The sequence below is a fragment of the Nomia melanderi genome, chromosome 7 (assembly GCF_051020985.1).
Source record: "Nomia melanderi isolate GNS246 chromosome 7, iyNomMela1, whole genome shotgun sequence".
Classification (NCBI taxonomy): domain Eukaryota; kingdom Metazoa; phylum Arthropoda; class Insecta; order Hymenoptera; family Halictidae; genus Nomia; species Nomia melanderi.
The window spans coordinates 8501793-8524005 of record NC_135005.1 but is presented as its reverse complement, the minus strand read 5'-3'; the positions used below and the strand labels follow the sequence as shown (position 1 = coordinate 8524005).

At 28.7% G+C, this 22213-nt stretch overlaps 4 protein-coding genes across 10 annotated transcripts; all 4 read left to right on the top strand.

The window, feature by feature from the left end:
• The first annotated feature begins 624 nt into the window (after nucleotides 1–624).
• On the top strand, nucleotides 625–5978 carry LOC116424327 (uncharacterized). Of its 2 annotated transcripts, XM_031970593.2 has the most exons (4): nucleotides 626–990; nucleotides 1157–1540; nucleotides 1644–2533; nucleotides 2621–5978. In XM_031970593.2, the coding sequence occupies exons 1-4, from the start codon at nucleotides 850–852 to the stop codon at nucleotides 3375–3377; spliced, it is 2172 nt and encodes a 723-aa protein (XP_031826453.2). In that variant the 5' UTR covers nucleotides 626–849; the 3' UTR covers nucleotides 3378–5978. The 2 variants fall into 2 exon arrangements, with proteins under 2 accessions (XP_031826452.2, XP_031826453.2); XM_031970592.2 differs by having other exon boundaries at nucleotides 625–990; nucleotides 1644–5978.
• Nucleotides 5979–6589: 611 nt separating this feature from the next.
• Nucleotides 6590–10699, top strand: LOC116424184 (uncharacterized). Of its 5 annotated transcripts, XM_031970221.2 has the most exons (9): nucleotides 6593–6798; nucleotides 7312–7516; nucleotides 7744–7950; nucleotides 8037–8301; nucleotides 8370–8492; nucleotides 8948–9109; nucleotides 9188–9382; nucleotides 9455–9648; nucleotides 9721–10695. In XM_031970221.2, the coding sequence occupies exons 2-9, from the start codon at nucleotides 7449–7451 to the stop codon at nucleotides 9884–9886; spliced, it is 1380 nt and encodes a 459-aa protein (XP_031826081.1). In that variant the 5' UTR covers nucleotides 6593–6798; nucleotides 7312–7448; the 3' UTR covers nucleotides 9887–10695. The 5 variants fall into 5 exon arrangements, with proteins under 5 accessions (XP_031826085.1, XP_076225038.1, XP_031826081.1 ...); XM_031970225.2 differs by lacking the exon at nucleotides 7312–7516 and having other exon boundaries at nucleotides 6590–6839; nucleotides 9721–10699; XM_076368923.1 differs by lacking the exon at nucleotides 8370–8492 and having other exon boundaries at nucleotides 6591–6798; nucleotides 9721–10696.
• A 201-nt stretch (nucleotides 10700–10900) lies between these two features.
• LOC116424183 (mitochondrial-processing peptidase subunit beta) lies at nucleotides 10901–13697 on the top strand. Its single transcript, XM_031970220.2, has 9 exons — nucleotides 10901–11088; nucleotides 11172–11435; nucleotides 11599–11770; nucleotides 11855–12011; nucleotides 12112–12302; nucleotides 12361–12504; nucleotides 12580–12725; nucleotides 12792–12995; nucleotides 13067–13697. Exons 1-9 carry the CDS (start codon nucleotides 11026–11028, stop codon nucleotides 13205–13207), a joined length of 1482 nt encoding a protein of 493 aa, XP_031826080.2. The 5' UTR covers nucleotides 10901–11025; the 3' UTR covers nucleotides 13208–13697.
• A 422-nt stretch (nucleotides 13698–14119) lies between these two features.
• Nucleotides 14120–20986, top strand: MAN1 (LEM domain-containing inner nuclear membrane protein MAN1). Of its 2 annotated transcripts, XR_004234398.2 has the most exons (12): nucleotides 14120–14616; nucleotides 15113–15792; nucleotides 15869–15971; nucleotides 16055–16260; nucleotides 17006–17220; nucleotides 17304–17432; nucleotides 17524–17653; nucleotides 18177–18450; nucleotides 18538–18759; nucleotides 19140–19324; nucleotides 19536–19891; nucleotides 20856–20986. XR_004234398.2 is itself a non-coding variant. In XM_031970219.2 (11 exons), the coding sequence occupies exons 1-11, from the start codon at nucleotides 14450–14452 to the stop codon at nucleotides 19661–19663; spliced, it is 2439 nt and encodes an 812-aa protein (XP_031826079.2). In that variant the 5' UTR covers nucleotides 14120–14449; the 3' UTR covers nucleotides 19664–20704. The 2 variants fall into 2 exon arrangements, 1 of the variants encoding a protein (XP_031826079.2); XM_031970219.2 differs by lacking the exon at nucleotides 20856–20986 and having other exon boundaries at nucleotides 19536–20704.
• The last annotated feature ends 1227 nt before the right edge of the window (nucleotides 20987–22213 follow it).

Genomic DNA, 22213 nt, shown 5'->3' with positions numbered 1-22213 from the left:
ATTTCGTACGAAATTTTAGTTAATGTAAATAGAAAAAGTTCGGTGTAATTTCGTATTTAATCAATTTTAAATAAAATGCTATTCTGTAAAACGATATTCCGTTTAAACGTTATCTGTTTACAAACGAAAAATTTAAATGCGACGATGTACAAATTTTTAGACAATATAATACTCAGTTTTTCCATATTAATATTCGTATAAAAAATTAAAAATTACAACGATAACTGGTTTTAATCGTTAATCGCTGTTACTTTAATAATAAATAATTGATCGAATTCCTATGTACTGTTAACGTGCTTTATTAGTAAACGTTTGAAAATAGAATTTTATGCAAAATTTTATTTATAAACTTATACTGACATCATAAGATATGTGATATATAACTAATAAAAATTCCGATATAAAAATTTTGAATAATAAAGTTCATTTAATGGGAGTTTTCTTATATATTTTATTTACATTGAAGTACAATTGATGAGTACGTTAAAAAATTAATAGAATACCAACGATTATAATTTCCTATTCTCTCTAAGTTGTTTATTAATATCATTTAAAAGTATGAATGTACTAATTTATTTGATACAATAAAAATGTTCACAAGTCAATTTAAATTTTTCCCGCTTTTCGTTGTCCTTCGTTGTCGCTATAATCACACACTGCAAATGGCCACGGGTGCAACTCACGTAGTCTCGGAGATGCGATATCAAGCGGAATCTTGTTTCGTATGGAAAACAGAATCGTCAACGATGATAAGACAACAGTGATCGTTGTCACGGTTGGATTTCCACGACAGTAAAGTCACTCGCGATTTTCTGAGGGTCGCGCAATTGAGTTTTCCGCGGGAAAACAATGTCTGTATACCGAAGAGTGAATTACTACGAACTCTGCAGATTGTGTACGAGTAGCGAGGGTAACAAAATGAACATTTTTCGGGAGGAAGGCCGGAGGCGGCAACTTCAGTCGAAGATCCAAACGTGTTTACCTATTCAGGTGAGAATTTCCAAGACAGTGATTCTCCGTATCTAAAATTGTGCAAGAGGCGCAATTTTTTGTAAACGTTTACAATGTCATAAAGTGTTTAAAGTCATTATAGTTTTTATTGTTTAGACAGTTGCTCTACTATAAAGGGTAATAAGAATTTTTTCAATATGTTCAGGTTTTGGAGGAAGACTCCTTGCCAAAAATCGTTTGCCATGAATGCATTAAGAAGTTGGAGAATTTCATTGAGTTTAGAGAAACTGTTGTCAGTGCAGAGGGTATGCTAGAATCATACTTCACTTCATTACGATATTCTGAAGATTTTCTAAAAGAAGGTAAAGTTTATGTGAAAAGTACAGAGAAGGATAGACCAACAACACCAGAAAATGAAATGTTAAAGTCAATAGAAAAAGTACCACCTACTGCAGGAACTCAAATAGTTAATAATGATCAACCGATACAACATCAACAACCTGTTGTTGTCAGCAATATAAATGCTTCTAATATTCAAATTATCAGTGGAGTTCAAGCAAGAGTACAACAATATAAATGTGCCATGCAGGTTTGTAGGAATAATGTTAATAACAGACATAACGGCTGCTATGTTTAATATTATAAAATTGAACAAAGTTTATTACAATTGCAACAATAATAATGAATTTCAGATGCAACCTGGTGGTATGGCAGCTGCTGTTGTGGAAGCAACAGCAGAGACACATTATAGTTATCAACAACAGACTTCACAGCAATTATCACCTCAATCAAATGAAGCACAAAATCAAATTACAGAACAACATAGTCCGACCTCACAAATTCAACAAGTCCAAAATCAGATACAGAATCATGGTCAAATAAATCAACAAATACAATCGCAAAGACAAATTCCTCAACAGATGAATCAATCGGCTCCAATTCCCCAGCAACAGAATCAAACGCAGGTTGGTCAACAACAACAGCAAAATCAATCACAGATAACGCAACAAATCCAACAGTTACAAAGACAGCAAAGAGAATTTGAGAAACAACATAGGCAGCTCCAACAAATTGAAAAACAACAAGTACAGATTAATACACCGCAAGAATTTTCTATTAAGCAAGAACCTCAAGGGCAAGTTGTACATCAAAATAATAATATTATTCTAAAGACGGAACCTGACGCTAAACAAAATCAGCCAATCATTCAAAAAGTGCAATCTGAGACACAAAAGGATGAAAATAATGCACAAAATGTACAAACATTCACAACTGTACATTCTGCACCTGAAGTATTTTTAAATTTAGGATTTAAAGACCCCCCACTGGTTACACAAACCGTTCGGGAAGATTCAAAAGATTATAAAGCAGATGATGCAATATCTCGTAATTCAATTGGACAAATTTCAGAGTTTTTAAGAATCAAATCAGGGCCTGAACCTACATCATTAATCACTGTGAATCCCCAAGCTATTACTCAGACTAATACTAGGGACACTTCTTGCAAAGATTGTGGCAAAACTTTCTCTTCCATGAATCAGCTAAACAGTCATAGTTGCTCTGGTTCATCATTCAATTCAAGGTCTAGTTTACTTCAAACCCTTTTAACCGATGCCACTGATAGTGGAATCAAAGAGGAACCTTTACAAACTAATAATAATTCTTTTAGTTGTGATGTGTGTGGCAAGCCGTTCAAACGGAGAGAGCATCTTTATCAGCATCGAAAATTGCATACTGGTGAACGCCCATTTGTGTGTACCACATGTGCAAAGGCATTTAGTCGTAAAGAACATTTAGTTAGACACTCTGTATCTCATACAGGTGAAAAAATGCACGAGTGTGAAATGTGTGGTAAAAGCTTCTCTCGGAAGGACAATCTGCATAAACATCGTAAAACACATGGTGTATCAGGTCCATACATTTGTGAAACTTGTGGAAAATCGTTTGTAGTTAAGCATTATTATTTAATGCACTTAACAACTCATGCATCGTCTACTGGAGATGGTGCAAATTGTCAGGATCCTTTACCCTATAAGTGTGACCTTTGTCATAAGGCATTTTCTGTAAAACAATATCTCACCACTCATAAACTTAGGCATAGATCAAAAAACAGTAACAATTCTGGTCAAAATTCTGTAAATGGCCAACAACAACAGCAGCAGCAGCAGCAACAGCAGCAGCAACAGCAGCAACAGCAGCAGCAGCAGCAACAACAACAACAACAACAACAACAACAACAAGCTAATACTACAAATAATGTAAACATAGTAGGTAATAATGTTACTAATACTGGAACTTTAAATGATAACAATGGACATTCTGATAATGGATCAACAGTTGAAATTCAAAGTGTTATAGAAAAAACTGAAGAACCAAATGGTTCCTTTGATAACCCTTACCATAATAATATACAAGAGTTTCAATGAGATAAGGGGAAGCGTGTCTATTATGTTCTCTTGCCAAATGGTAACAACCACAAGATCGTTGTTGTCTAAGCAAGGGAAATTTTACGACACGCCTAAATATTTTCTTAATCGAATAAGCTTTTACTTGAACATGAATTTTTTGTACTTTAATAATCTATCACATGAATTCGAATACTGTTATTTTCACAATTCATAATTTATTTAATTTCAAAGTAATAACTTTGGTATCTTTAAAGCTTAAAGTGAAACATATTGTACATATATTTTCCCAGTAAAGTATTACACTTACAAAACGTATGCTATGTTTTATATAAATGCACACTATTATTTAATATTTAAAATAAGTGTGTGCTGCAAAAATTTTAATGTACGTAGATAGTCATAAGGTTGTTTCAATACCTGAGTACATTTACGTTTCATGCTCTATTAGCTTCAAACATAAAAATATTGAACTAATATATAATTAATTTTTGTTTATTAATAAAGTTATAATAATATATTGAGAACAATTACAATTTTTTGTAAATTTTAATTATGTTTAATCACATTAGAAAAATATTTGTTATATATTTTTATCAATATCGCTAAAGAAAATTAATAATCGAATTTATTTATAATAATCAATAATTGTATTTGATGTATAAAATATTATATTTTATTTTGCTTTGTGCAATATCTTTATATCTATACGTAGTAGACAGTTAACTAATTATTAAATTTAATGAATGATTTTATTTTCGACCGGTGATTGTAACAATCTATGACCACTTTACAAAGTATTTTAGAATATATGATTTGTATGTAAACGTAGAATATAAAACAACATCTAAGACCAAAGAAATTTATATTATGTATAAATTGGATGAATAATACTGAATAGAGTTATAAACGTAAAGTATCAATCAGGCAAGGCCTAGCCTGATTAACTCCACTATATTTAAGACTTCGATTAAGTGCGCATACTATATACACACACATATATATATATTATATATACATATTTATATGTGTGTGTGCGTGTGTGTGTATATTGCATAGTACTTTATAATCTGTACAATGAGTCATTTTCTGACAAGTGAGAGTGTGCCATACAATGAAGTTTGGAAATACACTTACTGATAAAAATTAAAAAACAAATTATTTATTTAAGTTTATTTAGTATGCATTAACAGAACTAAAATTATTTTAAATATTTAAGATACGTTTCTTATGTTTTGTCAAAAACATTTCACTTTACTTTGTGTTCTCACCTAAATTATATTGTTTATACAGGTGGATTCCAAGAAATACTAGTATTCTGTTAATATATTATGTGTTATTTATTCAGATCATTTTTATTTCCAACACATGAACCTTAAAAGTAAAACAATAAGTAATTGTTTTTCTATAATTATATTGTTTTCTAATTTTTGTCAGTAAATGTAAGTGTATGTGGAACTATAATTGTCAAAAATTCCTTACATTTAAAGTATATATTGACCAAAATTGAAAAAAATTAAGAAAATTTGTATTTATTGGGTGGTAATCAATTCAATTGCATTAATATGTAATTAGACCATATTTCTAATTACTTTATACTTTCTTTCTACCGAACTTTTTCATATAACAAGATTAAGAGAACAGGGGGCAACTATATCTTCAAAAAAATAGTTCCCAGTGTACCATATAAAATTATTATCTATACACATATTAATTTTTATATTTCAGCACAATATGAATAGTTCAAAAGATTTATAGTGTACTACAAAATGTCTGTTGTTTATTGAATTATTTAATTTATATACACCATCTTCAACATATTCCATATTACATAGTTGAAATAAATACCAAGTATAGATAGCACAATTTTATGTTGTACACTACAGTGCACAATGGTACATATTGTACACTGAAATAAATACAACACTTTTGTTCAACTGTAATGCAAACACTTGTTATTGAACACATAGTAACAAAATTTTGTTTCTGCAGAGTAAACATTTTAAGGTGTAAGAAAACTTTCCATAGTACAAAAAATTTATTTTAATTACTGGTCAGACTTTATTTTATCATAAAGTCTTGTAATATATATATATAATATATATATATATATTGAAACAGAAGTAATGAATTTAAGACTGTGTTTCTATATCACCTAGTGTTAGGTGTACGTTGGAAGTACATAGATTTATAGTAATAAAACTGTACATAACATGGTCCAGTGAGTAAGACGAAAAACTGTTAGTGCGCTGTTCCTAAGGAAATGGTATTTTCTGCAAAGCATGAGAATGCCAATACTGATATTGAAGTCTTGTAAAGTAAATATTAAATCCAAAGATACAGTGCTTTTATTACTTGTGTACTTCGTGCCTAATCATGAAATCCATGAAAGATAATTATTTTAAAGATTTATATTTAAAGCTGTGCAAATGTCATACTTTTTAGTAGCCCCCTGCTATGTACAACTTGTAGCTAAATTATATTAAACCAATGCTCAGATCTAAGTAATTTCAAAATTTTTATTTTTCATTTTATCCCTTTAATTGTATATATCACTAAATCAATGCTATATTTAAATATAATATAATAAATTAAAGAATAATAATATATTTTTTATTTAGATTTTCCCATATGTATACTTCATTGATATGTATTGTAAAATTTTATTTAACTTAACAATATATTAAATATATACTAAAAAATATACATCTACAAAAATTCAGTATCCCTTTTAAAAACTATCAGTTATTTTAATGATCTGCTTTGTATTCATAAAACATATGCAGATATTCTAAGTATGTTAAAATTTTATTTTCTTATACCACAATGTTTCAAATTACATCTTCAAATATAGATGAATACAAAATATTACTAAAACAGTTATAAAAAATTTATTTTAAAAAATGGTTAAAAATATTTGTACATAATCTTAATTCCTTACCATTAAATAATGTTTAATATGTTAAATAATAAACATTATTATTCATTATTATATCACAGAAAAAATATTAAATTTATATTAGAAATATATTTAAAAAATGATAATAGCGTGTAAAAATATTAATTCAATTTTAAAAGAAATGTTAATTAGATAAAATATTGTTTTGAAAGTATATTTTATATGCACAATTTATTCACAGAATTATAAAATTATTTATATTCATATTTTTCAGAAAGTTGAATACATTCTTTATTTTAAAATGAATATTTTTTTTTCAAATAAATATTCTTTTCTCAAATAAAATCTTTAAAGTAAAAATAAGTCAAGTTTATAGTGAGTTATTAAGTTGATCCCAAAAGCATACGAGATCGTGGTTTATATCTATTTTTATAGAAAGTCTGATATATTAACTACATTATGTTAAAGAAAGCAATCTTTGAAACAACATTTCAGCAAATATAATAATACACAATTGAAATATTAAAAAAAGATAAAATACAGGTACGCGTCATAGATATGTAGTGACAGCATTTCATCTTAAGGTTATGTTGTTACTTGTTGATTTTTGTCAATAATAGAATAAATGTTAACGATCTAATAATAGACATCGTGTTTATTTACAAAAATTAATGTTGCAGATTAAAATTTTATAACACATTTTATGTTTTGCAACTATATCGTTGGATCATTTAAAAAATTTTGACAAATACTTATTGGATTAATATTATATTTTTTCTAAAATTACTTTTCATTTAAGAATGAATTATTCATTAAAAATTTTAGTATATTGTTTGATACTTTTATTTATTTAAAATATAAAAATGGGATTTTTTGACAAAACAAAAATTTGAATAGAATTATTTTCGTATTTTTTTTAAATTAAAAAAAAATAGTGAATGTATTCAAAGTTTAACTTTTGTTTATAAAATCATAAAACTCTGGAAAATTGTTTAGGATAATTGTTAACTGTGTCATATGGTTGGCAGAAATTTTATCACTATTTCTGGGTTTCAGCCAAAGAAACAGAGCTTATTCAGCAGTCAGAATTAGACTGTTTTGTGAACAAAACATTCTCTCAATCTTTGTGCTTTCCTGTCAGTTTCGATTTGAAAACAGAATATTTTCAGTGGGTTAGAAGTGATTGAAAAAAGATGCAAGAAGAATTGAAGCTACTGAAAAAACAAGTGTCTCCGATATCTAATCGTTTAATTTGTTATATGTACATATATACATTTGTAAATTATTTTTACTAAAATACATAGAAATTAAATGTCTCAAGATGACTGTGCAAAAGCATGAAAGTCTTTATGTTCATAAATTATTAGATTATTTTCTCGTGCACTTATAAATGTATAAAATGAAACATTAGCGTATAGAAAGTTTAATGATTTAACAGTGACAAAGTATTTTATTACAATTAATGAGAATATCATTTATACTGTGCAGGTGTAAGAAAAAAATGAAAATGAAACGTAGCAGATCTTTATCTCCAAAACCCTCAAGCAGTGACGATGATATGAAACGTATTAGACTTGAAGAAAATGCTGAAATAGATGAAGCAATATTGTATCCACATATATTAGATTTCTCAGACGACGTTCTATTAAATATTTTTCAATATTTAAGTCCTCAAGATCTTATGGCAATAAGCTTGTAAGTTTGAAAAATGAATGGAAATATATCCTTTTTATAAGTAAAATATAAAAAATACATATTTAATATAATCAATATATTATTAGATGTTGTCAAAGATTAGGACAAGTGGCACAAGATAAAACACTGTGGAGAAGAGTAGATTTTCGTGCACTGCCTATACAATTAAATGATTTTTTAAAAGAATACATAAAATTCCTTCAACCTATGACAACAACTCTTGCAATTCGTAGTAGTCCGTATACTGAAGAAGATGATGGTCTTAGTCCTAGTTTCTTCAATTCTATTAAAACTGTATGCACTCAACTTAAAGAATTAATTATTGAAGATTATTATATTAATGGAGATAAGGTAAGTTTAACTGTATAATTGGTCTAACATAAATGAAATCTAATAAATTGTATTCTATGTGTTTGTAGATTCAAATTACAGATTTTCCACGCACCATTGCGAAACTTTCGTTGAAAGGTTGTAAGATGAATTGTTTGCGTAGTAATAAATCATATTTCTTTAAAATGAACTTCCATATGCCTAATCTGACAGTAAGAAATTTTACTTTATAATCGCATGTTTTTTAAAGTATTTTTTACTTTACTTATATATTTTATTGCTCTTGGTTTATATCATTCTGTTTTTATACTTGGTTATACATGGAAAACTCTATAAATTACAGAACAACTACTTATACTAATTGAAAATTGAGAAGTACTTGCACTTAATGCTCATTTGGTAGGTTTACTTTTAAATGACTTTTTTCCAAATCTGCAATCAGTAATAACACTCCATGAACATAAAAAGAAAAGTATATTACATAAGTATTTACTTATGTTTTTAATCCATTCCATTTTCATGATTTTGTATTTTCTGAATCTTTTGTTAATAAACATATATAAACACATAACACATATAAATACATAAATATATATATGAACATATATTATATATATATATATTCAGTAAGTGGTATTTTATGATTTTTAATGCATACTTTTTACAGTGTTTGATTTTAAGCAACTGTCAATGGTTTACTCCACATTCACTCTTGGTTATCAGTAAAATGCCAAAGTTAAAAGAATTACGATTAAATTCATGTCACCGTTTGGGTGAATGTGTTGCTTATACTAGTTTAGCAACAAGATTTGGATTTAAAACACTGGAGGTATGTGCTTCATGTTTTATATTTCTAAACATTTTTACCATATCACAATATTCGAATAACTGTATTTTCATATTTTAGATTCTGGATTTACGAGATACAGCACTTGGTGATAGCGAAGTTGGTTGCTTTAATTGTACTAAAACTTTAACTCATTTGTATCTAGAACGCCCTTCTAGTTTAGGAAACACAGAATCAGTAGATCAAGAACCACGACCTTTGGTCAGAGAGGCTTTGTTGAATCCACCTGTATACGAAGATGCACATGTTGCACAGGTTGACACATTGACAATATACAGAATGTTTTATATCACTTTATTCTTTCATATCTATTTTTTTTCATTTCAGTTTTGGGCTGAAGATGGATTTCGATGGGTAAATTATTCATTTGGACGTTGCTTAATAACAGATCGAGCAATTTGCACTCTTGGAAGTGATACGTGCGATCGTAGGATAATCAACAACTCGGCAGAAGGTGTAATAGTTGTTGAAGAGGACAAGCGAGTGTTTAACAATCCACATTTGAAAACATTGGTTGTTAGGTATGATAGTATTAAATAAAAAATTAATTTATTGATAAAGGAAAAGCAATGACACTTCTTCAAACATTTTAGAAATTATCCACATGTTACAAATTCGAGCCTCGTACACTTGGCTTTAAATGCATCCAGTCTCGAGTATCTGGATGTAACTGGTACTTCTGTTACAAGACAAGGTGTTGAAGCTTTCAAATCTCAGAAAGCAAATGTTAAAATAATATCTTCGTTCGGTGAAATGTAGTTATAAAGAATTGCATGAATCGCGAATGTAGCATGATTTAAGTATATGTCTAATGCGTGTGTGAATATTGGCAAACAACATTTAAGATAAAGTCAAGTTGAAGGCTTTGATAATACGATACTGCTACAGGTTAAATAAATTTATTTTTCGCGAAAAATGAACAAACAGAAGAATTAGAAGTAAATAGTTTTTTACTTTCACAAAATAGTAGATGTAAAGAGAAATACGAATTATAGAAGAATATTTCAAGTTAATATTTTAAGTTTACAGTTTTTGTGTGAACTGTATTCAATGTATTTATTTACAAGTAATCTACTTACATAGTATTGTAAATATGTATTTGTGTGCAATTGAATAACATATTAAATTTTACGTCGATACTTATTAACGTAACACAATATTAGATCTCTTTGTGCTAATGATAATGAAATTTCATTATCGAAACGAAAATGTAGAAATGCAGATACATTATTTGAAGGACAGGGGTTAGTGATAAAAAACATTGATAATAATCGAAAGAAAAACAAACTATGGATATCACAAAATATGTTCTTATTTTTCGATTTCAACCTAAAAGACTTATTTTTAATATATTTAAATGTAGTTAATAAAATAAGAATATGAAGTTAAAAAAATATGTACATGATAACGATGTTTGAAACGGTTGTTAATTCAGTAGTTCAGATATTAATGTAAGTTCACATAAATTCTATAAAAATCTATTCATTAACATAACTTATAAAAAGCATATTTTTTGCTACTTACTTTTATGCAGAAATCAACTCACAGCAACATAGAAATGAGTCTCATTATAATATTGTTTTATTAATTATTGTGCTACAGAAAATCATTCCGATACATTTTCATATTGTTAATGACAACAATGAATTATAATAAAACTTCCACTTCATTAAATATCTATGTCCGTCTTTATTAAAAAAAATTATTTTGTCTACAATATCTATCCACAACTACTGCAATAATATACCATAAACAGAACAAAAGTTACATTTCCACCTTCAACTGTTACGCATAAAGAAAGTATATATATATATATATGTAGTTTTTATATTGCATCTAGTGAAGATAACTTGGGTTATTTACCAAATGTATAATTACATATATACCAAAAAATAGTAATGGTTTTGAAATATTTGTGTCACACACAAATCAACATGATCTTAAAATACAGTGTTAAGAGAGTAGGAGCTACATTAATTTTCCTAAGCTGATTTAAAATATTAGTAAAATGAAGATAATATCATATTAACTTTCTTTTTTAAAGGGATACATTTCTATCTTGAATAATTATTACAAAACAATTCAAAACCATGAGAATACTCATAGAAAAATGACTACAGGTTTAGATACGTATCTGAACACAGAAAGTGCAATAGAATCTTGTATTTTGAGTAATGGTATACGTCTTGTATGCGAAAGTAAAAGCTCTTACACCACCACCCTGGGATGTTACTTCCCAGCAGGTTCAATGCATGAAATGCCTGAAGAACGTGGCAGTGCATTATTCTTAGAACATTTACTTTTCAGGGTAAGGATGAATGTATAATAAGAATCAAATTTTCAATATACATAATTAGAATGCTAATTTTTAAAAATTATTTTTATCATTTCTGCATCTTGTAAAATAAACATTTTATATTAGTTGCGAGTAATTGTATTTATAAATACAGAAATATTTACACTTAACATAGAGAACAATGCACAAAAGCAAAGAAGAATTGACAAAAGCAGTAGAAGAAATTGGTGCCAAGATCACTACTGTTGCTTCAAGAGATATGTTCCTCTTTTATGGAACAGTGCCTTCAAACAAAACAATTAAACTTATTGACTTATTTGCAGATGTGACCATGAATAATGTTATATGTAAGTTGAATAATGACATTTTAAATTAAAATCTCTATGTAAACTTTATTTTGTACATATTATAATATGTTACTAATATCTCAGGTGATCAAGATATCACAAGAGAAAAATGTATAATTCTGCACGAGCTTTCTAAAATGGAGTTAGACAAAGAACGAGTTGTAATGGATTATTTACCAACTATTGCATATCAGGATACTGACCTTGCAAGCAGTATATATCCTGAAACTGATATAATAAAGTAAGTACCAAGAGTAATGAATAACAAAAATATAATTATAAAAATCTATTTGATAAACATTATTTATGTTTATTTGGTAATCGTAATGTTGAATCTTCAGAACATTTTGTAAAGGAAGATTAACTGAATTTCAAAGTCGTTTATTCAAACCCTGTTTCATGACAATAGTCAGTGTTGGACCTATTTGTCTACAAGAATTAGAAAGAATTGTTTGTAGAAGTTTCATGTGTGAAAAAGGAGATTGTAATACTATTCAATCTTTTTGCACAGAAATTGAATATCGATTTTCAGGTAAATAAGAGTGAAAGAAATTTTATCTTTCAAATGGTATTTAAATATATTGTTGTAGGAGCTGAATTACGATTTAGAGATGATGACGATGAATTGGGGTATGTAGCAATAGGAATAGAAGGACCAAGTTCTAAACAATGTGCGGATAATTATGCACTCGCTGTTGCTAAAGAAATTGTAGGTTATTGGGATAGGAAATGTAGTAAGTGGATATCGCCTTTTTCTTAATAAAAATTGTATAATAAGAATTATTTAATAATTATGCATTTACATTTAGGTGGAGCACAACATAATGCACCATATATTGCACATTGCGCATACAATACAGACTTATGTCATATGTATAAATCGTTTTTTCAAAATTGGGCACAGTCTACTAGTATTTGGGGATGTTATTTTGTCTGCAACAAATTAAGTCTTATGGTATGCTATAAATATGCAAAATGTATCTTTTTGGTAATGATTTTTATTAATAAAATGTTCATGTAGACAATGACTAAAGTTCTACAAAAGGAATGGATGAGATTGTGTACAACAGTAACTCAAAAAGAAGTATTACGTGCTGTGAATCAATGCAAGACAAAAGAATTATTGTTATTAAATGATCCTGTAATTCATTTTCTTGACATTGTAAAAACTCTTTTAAGACATGGACATTACATACCAATTCATGAAAGAATTATAGAATATGAGGTAAAAATTAATTTTAATAATAAGTTTATATTTAATATTTAAAAAGTACATAAATTCTATGAATATTATAGAAAATAACAGCTGATAAACTCAGAGAAGTCTCTATCAAATATATTTATAATCAAAATCCAGCTGTTATAGCTCTTGGTCGAACTGAAAATTTACCAGATTATTGTAATATAAGAAATGGAATGTATTTACTAAGATACTGAACATTATAAAAAATCTAATGAATGGTACAATAATTCTATTACTATTTTTATAAAAAATGTGTTAAATAATTATAAATACATAATCCTGTGAAGGGTTTTAAAATATTGAATAATAAACAAAATGAAAAGACATACAACATTAACATTTGAAATTAGTATAATTAAAATTAAGCAAAAACACTAATACATTTGCACTCGAAACGTATTTAATATACTAATTGAGAAAAGTGCATTTAAATGATTGAAATTTATAAAATAAGCATAGAAATATTTTAATGTAATTGCTTTCTAAATTGTAAAAACCTTATCAAATATTTACAGAAAGATTTTACTTGTATTACTATATAAATTATGTTAACAAAATAATAAGGAAGGAGGAGATTGAAAATAAAGATACTTGATGAATAATCCATTATTTTTTACTTTAAAGCGAAATATTTTTATACGTATTTATAAAGCGCTTTCAATATATTTTAACAAAGACGTTCTGTCATAAAACTAGTGATTAATCATATAAGAATAATTAACGACAAATAAGGGTTCGTAACAATTTCTTTATTTGTAGCATTAGTTCATTTCTTTTTAAGAATAAAGGCTACGCATAATTCGATTGCATGTGCGTTCTATAATTAGCGCATGAGCATTGACATTGCCCAAGCACATTCCAAAATGCTGTTCCAAAAATCACAAATCAATGATGTGTAACTCGTTGTAAATTTCGCTTTATTTAACGGCTTTGATATTTCTTTTCTCAAAACCATAAATGTAACGTCCGTTTATTTAAGGAACATGTATATCATTAAGAAATATATGTTCAAGGAAATATATTTTTGAAACGAAAAGTTGGAGAAAAAAATTGGAAGCAGGGTGATTCGTACTCCATGGACCGGTTGGATTATCTCGGTTAACCCTGTTCCATGACTATGGATGACAGGGTTGAGTGGCGTGAAATGGTATGGATGAGTATGCGCGCGACCGCGACCGTTAGAAAATTGCGCCATTTTTTTTAGTTCTAACCAAGATTATTTTTCAAAGCGTTGAAGTGTTACGCGAACTGTTTATAACGTCGTGAAAGGTGGCACGCGTGGACACCGATGGTGTTGTGAATTTTACGTTCAGCAAGAACGCTTGGCAAAATTTTGATCACGCTTCAGGAGAGTGCTTAGCGGGGAGGATAGTCCACGAGGGAACGTTTTTACCGGGTTCTTTCCAGAGAAGAATTTTTTTTCTTCTGTAAACAAAATGTCGGTGGACACACTGAGTGATTCAGAGTTACGCAGTAAACTGATGGAATATGGGTTTCCGGTGGGCCCTGTAACACAAACCACTAGAAAAATTCTTGTGAAAAAATTAAAAAGTCTTATTGAAGCGCGCGGAGGTTCAGGTTCGCGGCATTCATTAGCTGCCAGGTAATTTAGTACATATTTTCCCAATTCTTGAATAATTTGTATTTATATGAAATTTGTTGAAGTTTCATTATCTAAAGCAAAGGTGTCTAACTGTCGGCTCGCAATTAACAAGACTTTTTTTCCTCGTTTCGAAAAGCCCTCTCTATAACTATTTTTCTTTTCTCCTTCAGTGGCTGTACGAACACTACTATGAGCAAACTAATAACCGATTTAAATACTCATATATAGAATTCTTTGTAACAAACATTACTAGAGTTGTTCATAGTGAGAGGATCGATTAACTAAGAGTAGGACTTTGTGCAGTCTCTGTGGTAGAATTAGTGGAAAACCGAACTAGAGTCAATTGCAAAAGGAAAAGCAGTTAGACACTTCTCGTCTAAAGGACTGATTCAGTTTTATGACATCTAATCTTATTCATAATAATGTTTGTTTTAATAAGTCTTATGTTCATAAATTTATTTATTATGTTTATGTTGTTAAATTTTTCATATATTAGATATAGCAGTGAGGATACAGATGATGACTCAAGTTCAACAGCCGCAAAAAAGAAAAAAGCAACTGTTAATGCCAGACGACAAACTTTGGCAAATCCAATGCCTCCACCATCAGCAATACCATCTCCAGATACAAACATATCAAAAAGTTCAGTCAAAGAAAAAGCAATACATCCAGAATTTAAGGATCCCATAGCACCTGATTGCGATAATTCATCTATCTTCACTACACATGTAGTATCAAAAACTACACAAAAAAAATATGTAAAGACTAAAAAGACATCGGGTATTACAGATGGTTTAGAAACAGGTTCAGATTCAGATGTTGTAGAAGAAGTAAGCAGGAGATATTCTCCATTTGAATATTTACCCAATTTCTGTAAATCCCCTGACTCTAGAACATACGAACACAGCACATTTGATCAAGAACCAGCTACAAAATCATATGATTCAAAAGCAAGATCTGTACATACTATAAAAGATAATACATATAATGAATCAGTTTTTGTTCCAAGTATATCTCCGATGCAATCTTCAAAGGAAGATGTTTGCACAAGGGACAGCTCAAATCAAAGAGATCTTTTGGCAAATTATGAAACTCCATATTTATCTGAATTTACCAGAAGACTCAGTTCACGCTCATCTATATATCTACCATCCTCTACTTTGTCCAGTTCAAAAAGTAAGTTTCATTAAATAAGAAGAAAATGTGTTAATGTTTTATACATATATTTATTGTTGTACGTATCACTGTTTAGATCCAACTTCGCGCCATACATCTAATGTACCAGAGTTGAAAGAAAAAGATTCGAATGGTCATTTTTCTTCTTCAAGATCACTGTATTCGACTACAAGTCCAAGGTACTTATGAAATGTTGTAAGACCAATGTATACATATACATATAAAGTACAGTGTTGTAAATATAATAATTGTTGGGTTCAAGGCATACAACAACATCTATTGATAGACCTCGAGAAACAATGGGTAGAACATTTAAGCCATCGATCATAGGCAGGGAAGACATACGCAACAATCAGAACATGGTGTCTGTAATCTTGGTTGTGGTACTTGGTTTATTTTTTGGAATACTTGCAGTTATATACATGGGACTCGGTGGAAAATCAGAAACTTTTCCCTCGCTTGCAACGGGTAGGTATTCAGAACCGTAGTATTGTTTAAATAAAATTCATAGAGAAATATTTGAAAAACTATAACGACAAACATGATATATTTTAACCATTAGTTTGTGGGAAAGTTTCTTTATTAAATAAGTTAATAATAACAGTAAATACATTGGAATACATATAGTGTGTATCATGAGTTTGGGTCTTTTGTTCTATAAAAAATAAATATGTTCAGATAAAGTCATATTCTATGATAATTAGAGTTTCTAAAAGCAAAATTTATAAATTGAAACCAATTAAGATGTCCTTAAAGATCTAAATTTTTTATACTTCGTACTTCATTAACTCATTGCATGATGTATGTTTACTGCATTGCATGCTATTGTATTAAACTTATTAGGTGTTAGAAAAAAAGTACACAATATATATATATAAAATTATTTCAAAGTTTATCGTATTTTATATATTTTTTCTTATACAAACTTCTTTAAAATTGAAATGTGTAATCGTTCTTGCAAGATCCTATTTGAAATATGTATTGATTTTTTTATCGTGTTTAATAAAATAATAAGTATTAACGATGTATTAATTTTGATATTTTCTTTCCTTTCCCATTATACAGTGATTTTATCCTATTTTCTGTTATATGGTTGAGGCTATTAAATAATTTTCTTTCTCGTATACAAGATAAACATACAAATTTGAGAATATATAACGTGAATTACAAAATTTTGAAATATCAATTGGATTACATATATTTCAATTTATAGACAGCAACATACCACTATGCTTTGTTGGAGCTGACCTTGAAGCGCCTGGAGTTAATTGTGTAATGAAAGAAAATGTAGATTCTGTACTGCAACTATTAAAGCGACTTCAACCAATTTTAACAAAAAAGGCTGTATCCATGATATGCGACAATTCCAGTGAAACTCCTTACCTGACCGATTCAGAAATCATGCAAATGTTTACAAGTAATAAAGTGGTATGTTGAATTAGATGTAGTGAATTTGAAATTATTATATATATTTACTTTGCTATCTATGCAATTATAAAATTATTTTACAGAAAAGTTTGGAGGTGAAAGAGGATTTACAGAATGCACAATTGCTTGTTATAAAGAACCCTAAGTGGGGTATTTCTTTAATAGACATAAGTGATGATAACGGAGTTCCCGGTGAAGTTTTGGATTCCTTGGTATTGTAAAAGTTTTTCCATCGTTATGAATGATCCTATCAACTTTATGTATCGTATATAAATTAAAGAGAAAGGCATCCTTTTCTTACAGGAGAAATTATTTTCTACCCGTTTAAACGGGAAAGTTGGAATGGTGATCGCAAATCCGGAATTACCAATGCAGTGTCTTATTAAAAACAAGCTGTTCACCATATTCTCCTCTCTTCTAATTGTATCACTTGGTAAATTTTTGACTGACTTATTATGGAATGAAATTTGTTGAGAACACTGACGAGCTTCTATAACGCGATAATATTTTTATACCCCAAAAAATTGCATTTTGTTACAAGATTTGATGCTTTCGTTATGTAACTGTGTTACATCAGTAAATGATTTCTATGTGGTTACAATAATGTCTATTATGCGATTTTCTTTGCTTGTAATGTATATTGCGACATAATATTAAGCTGAGAATACATTGTATTAATATAAAAGGCGCTTATCGTAAGTATGGGGAATTTACAAATTTTTATAAATCAACTTACAAACAGATATAATTAAATAGACATTTTTTTCGTCTATTAACAGTTTTACTAGACAAAATATAAAATAGTAGTTTATTGGACGTAATTAAAATTTTTATTCTATAGTGTTTCAAAAGTTAGTATATGTCAATATGATTGTATAAATATCTACAGTCTAATCATTATATTGCACTACGATACTTAAATATGTTACACAAATAATGTTGCAATATATTCTCAGGCCTCCTAGCAGCTATAGGACTGCAGAAATTATTCGTTTGGTATATCAAGTACAAGAAGAGTACTGAAAGGGAAGTGTTCAAACTTGTTAGTGAAATTATTAACATGGTTGAAATGCATCATCAAAATGCTGGAGTAGCATCGCCTGGTGGTACACAAGAAAGCTTTCTTGCTATCAGTCATGTACGTGATAATCTTATACCTCCTAAAGACCGTAAAAGGATGGCAAGCTTATGGGAGAAGGCAGTTAAATTTTTGGATGAGAATGAATCCAGGTAAAAAGGAATATGAATTTTAATTTTGCTTAATCCTTACCATAAAATAATATATTTTTATACATCATATAAAAAAACTATTTTCAGAATCCGAAGGGAAGTGCAACAAGTTGCGGGGGAAGAGTTTCATGTATGGCGCTGGTTGCCTAATAACAATCTTAACAAATCGAATACACAAAATTTCGTTCCAAATAAAAAATCTAAAGTGTGGCAAGGTCAAGCGTTTGAAACAATGGAAGGATCAGTTAATAGTTTAACATGTTCACCAACACCGTGTTTGAAAATAAGACACATGTTTGATGTAGATGTGTAAGTGTCTCTAATAATTTTTTCACAATAATTCTTACTGTCTCATCAATATGTTTCATAGTTTTCAATCTTAAAGTACATTTGTTGAAATTTTAAAGAACGTTTTGTTTCGCTATTTAAAATCATCTATATATGTGGTATTTTGTTCTGTACGTCGGGATAGTGTTCCTATTTTACTTTTTATTTGTTACGAATGGACTGTGAGTAACAGATTCTCGGTAATATAAAAATTTCATCGAAATTCCTTGAACTTTCTATTGTACTTCAGTACTGCACAATTAGTTTGTGAAAAACAAAGAAAATCGATATTATGGTCATGAAATTAAATCTTATAATTATGATGATATTTTTATATATATTTATGGTTTATATTCGTTTAGAGAATTCGAGGATGATTGGGAAACAAAAGTACAGGATGCTGTTTTAGAGAAATGCGGAGAAGGTGTAAAAATACTCCATATTCGTGTAGATCGTGGGAGTCGAGAAGGTTGTGTTTACATGAAATGTATGTCACAAGAAGATGCGGGGAAAGCTTACAGGGCTTTACATGGATGTTGGTTCGATGGTAAGTATGAACCATCAAGTAATACTAAAGAACGCTGTAAATAATATTCGTGAGTTCAACATTTTGCCATTCAGTACCATTATTTTGTTATTCCTATAGTGCTTCTATAATAATTTCGACGTAGATAAATTGAATTCGTCGCAATTATGTGTTAGGAATAAATGGGAGCATAGCAATCAGAATTTTTATATGAAGGATTACGTTCTTTTAGGTCATTTAGTAACTGTAAAGTACCTGAGATTGGAAAGATACTATGAAAGATTTCCAGATGCACGTCATTGTACAATACCTTTGAAGCCAAGTAACAATCAGCGATTATCTATGCAGGCGGATTATTAGAGCCGCCAATTTTGGATGTAAACTTACAAAATACCTCTTTGCTTGTGCATACATGTTAACAAGCAAAATTTGAATCTTTCGCCGCTGGAATAATTGTTTGCGGACCAGAATTCGCGAGATACTTCTATTTTTTGCTCTAGAAGAGAATAGAACTTCATACTTATGGCGCAGAAATACAGAATCCTAGAGACTTGTAATTGTGTGATAATGTTCTAAGAATTTGAAGAGGTAGAGACTTTTTATAACCATTTTCATTTTGTAACATGTACGTTACTATTGCGTTCTATCATTTGTTTTTTTTTTTAAGCAAAAAAAATTGAAAACAAGACTCGAGAATTATTTATGAATCTATTGTAAAGCGCGTGTAAAGATATTGTTTCAAGCTGCATTTGATGAAGTTTCCAAGTAGCAATATACAACATGAAAAATATGCATATCCAAATTTCTATAATGTAATATATTTGTCTTGTGCGTTTTGAAAAGATATATTTATCATTTAATACTTAATTCTAATGCTACATGATAATTATTTTTGAATACATTAGAACATTTTCCAAGCATAATTAGGACATTATGCTTTAATTAACATTCAATAAATAAAGATCTGTTTTCTTTACGTGTAATTTTCCATTACGTTTTCATAAGTTTCATAAAATGTGCGAAAAAGTTGGAATGTAAAGTGTAAAAAGTAAAAAAATTTTGAAAAATTATTGTTAAAATTTAGTATATCACACAAGCGTGTTATTGTAATCTATAACGTAGTTTGTATTTGAACTTAAAATTAGAATTAATGTTTAGGTAGTAAATTAATAAGAATATTCTTTTGTAGTCAGACAACGCAAAACTATGATCTTAAATATTTGTAGTATTGCCTTAATTTTACTCATAATTATATTTATTGTATTTCAGTACACGAGTATTGTAAAATACAGTTTATTTTATATTTTATAGTATCAATATTTTTAGTACTTTCTTTTACGCACATTAACATATTACAGCGTATATTGCTACTTAAAGTACTAAATAAAATAAATTTTTGCATTTTGTGTACTTCTCAGTAACTTTTTAACATCCATACACATTAAAATGTCACAGCGAGGAATTTGATGTTTCACAAACGAATGAGCAAATGAAGTTTTCATTTAAATCAAATATGAAAATATGAATTGTTCATGTTTCTAATTTCTTTCAGATAATAGGACATGTATACCTACATTATTTTATAATCAAGAAAAGACTTAATTTATTTTGTTTGAAAGACTACATTTTTCTTTTAATTAGTAATCGTTACATTAATACTTCATAAACTGCACAAATTGTATTAGTAGGAAACAAATAAATTAATACAAGGTGTTTTAAGATAAATAGTATAACCAGATACGAGATTATTCTATAGATACAAGTAACTGAAAAACGAAATTTCAAAAAAAATTAATTTGAAAATTTATCAGGTACATACACATGAGTATCATTGAGTTTGTGTGCTTTTCCATTACTGATAATTTTTGTTTCTGTAGTATCATCTGTAAATATTAACAGCAATATAATTAGTACTTGTTTTTAAATAATAAAATAGATAATGTCATACTGTCAGTGTTTTAAGAATATAAATAATGAGTAATGGTCAGACACATTAACCCTCTATCTCGATTAAAAGAGTAATTGTAGGATAAATTCGAATTATCAGTCTTTGCCCTATTTTCCCAATTTAATGGTACGTAAAAATTCTGAAAAAATTCTGAGATATTCTGCCACAACAATGTATGACAGAGAATTTTTGAGAATTTTTTCGTTCCAAATCCTTAGCGTGAAAAATGAAAATCTCAAGAAGATAGAAAAATCTAGATTTCGATTGAAGCTTTTGAGTTACAACTTTTTCATTTTTGCAATAGTAACATAGTATGATAGTCATTTACAATTTTTTCGCCTACTATGCCATTGTTAAAAAGGTAGAGAACTAATATTTGACATATCTCAGGCAAAAACATAATTAATATCTTTAATTGTAGTTTGCTTTGTGTAGTGCCTACATTACGTGACTTTTAATGTTTCTGCATGTACGTGCTGTAGAATACAACTTTATTTATAATTTTTCTTTTTTCAATTATCAATTACATGACAATAAACGATATTCACTTCTAAAGGGCTTTACAATATTTGTAAGGTATAAGAAAGAAGTAAAAGGAGATTAATAGTAAAAAGTAAAGAATATAAAAAAGAGAAGTTATATCCTGCGGGGTGCGAACCTACGACAAACAAAAATTTCCCTCCGTTCCACACTAGCTAACCTAAACGCTTCGCCAACCATATTATTGAATACAGTGGTGAAACTTTAGTAGATACGGCATATTCATTTTCAATTAATTGCAATAACAGGATTTTTTATAATTTTTACGTACCATTAAACAGGGAAAATAGAACAAAAACTGATAATTTAAATTTACTCTATAACTACTCTTCTGGTTGAGATAGAGAGTTGAAAATTAATGTAAAATATTTTCTATAGGTAAACTATCGAACATAACTTTCATGAGTAAAATCAGGATACTT

What these genes read in the sequence shown, in the direction of transcription:
- LOC116424327 (XM_031970592.2), top strand. Translation starts at nt 850, where the DNA reads ATGTCTGTATACCGAAGAGTGAATTACTACGAACTCTGCAGATTGTGT. An exon ending in AAACGTGTTTACCTATTCAG is followed by an intron (nt 991 to 1,156) that starts GTGAGAATTTCC and finishes CAATATGTTCAG; the next exon opens with GTTTTGGAGGAAGACTCCTT. An exon ending in AATATAAATGTGCCATGCAG is followed by an intron (nt 1,541 to 1,643) that starts GTTTGTAGGAAT and finishes AATGAATTTCAG; the next exon opens with ATGCAACCTGGTGGTATGGC.
- LOC116424184 (XM_031970221.2), top strand. Translation starts at nt 7,449, where the DNA reads ATGCAAGAAGAATTGAAGCTACTGAAAAAACAAGTGTCTCCGATATCT. An exon ending in GATCTTATGGCAATAAGCTT is followed by an intron (nt 7,951 to 8,036) that starts GTAAGTTTGAAA and finishes ATATATTATTAG; the next exon opens with ATGTTGTCAAAGATTAGGAC. An exon ending in TCCATATGCCTAATCTGACA is followed by an intron (nt 8,493 to 8,947) that starts GTAAGAAATTTT and finishes TACTTTTTACAG; the next exon opens with TGTTTGATTTTAAGCAACTG.
- LOC116424183 (XM_031970220.2), top strand. Translation starts at nt 11,026, where the DNA reads ATGGTTTTGAAATATTTGTGTCACACACAAATCAACATGATCTTAAAA. An exon ending in AATTGAATATCGATTTTCAG is followed by an intron (nt 12,303 to 12,360) that starts GTAAATAAGAGT and finishes ATATTGTTGTAG; the next exon opens with GAGCTGAATTACGATTTAGA. An exon ending in AAAGAATTATAGAATATGAG is followed by an intron (nt 12,996 to 13,066) that starts GTAAAAATTAAT and finishes TGAATATTATAG; the next exon opens with AAAATAACAGCTGATAAACT.
- MAN1 (XM_031970219.2), top strand. Translation starts at nt 14,450, where the DNA reads ATGTCGGTGGACACACTGAGTGATTCAGAGTTACGCAGTAAACTGATG. An exon ending in CGGCATTCATTAGCTGCCAG is followed by an intron (nt 14,617 to 15,112) that starts GTAATTTAGTAC and finishes TTCATATATTAG; the next exon opens with ATATAGCAGTGAGGATACAG. An exon ending in GTGAAGTTTTGGATTCCTTG is followed by an intron (nt 17,433 to 17,523) that starts GTATTGTAAAAG and finishes CTTTTCTTACAG; the next exon opens with GAGAAATTATTTTCTACCCG.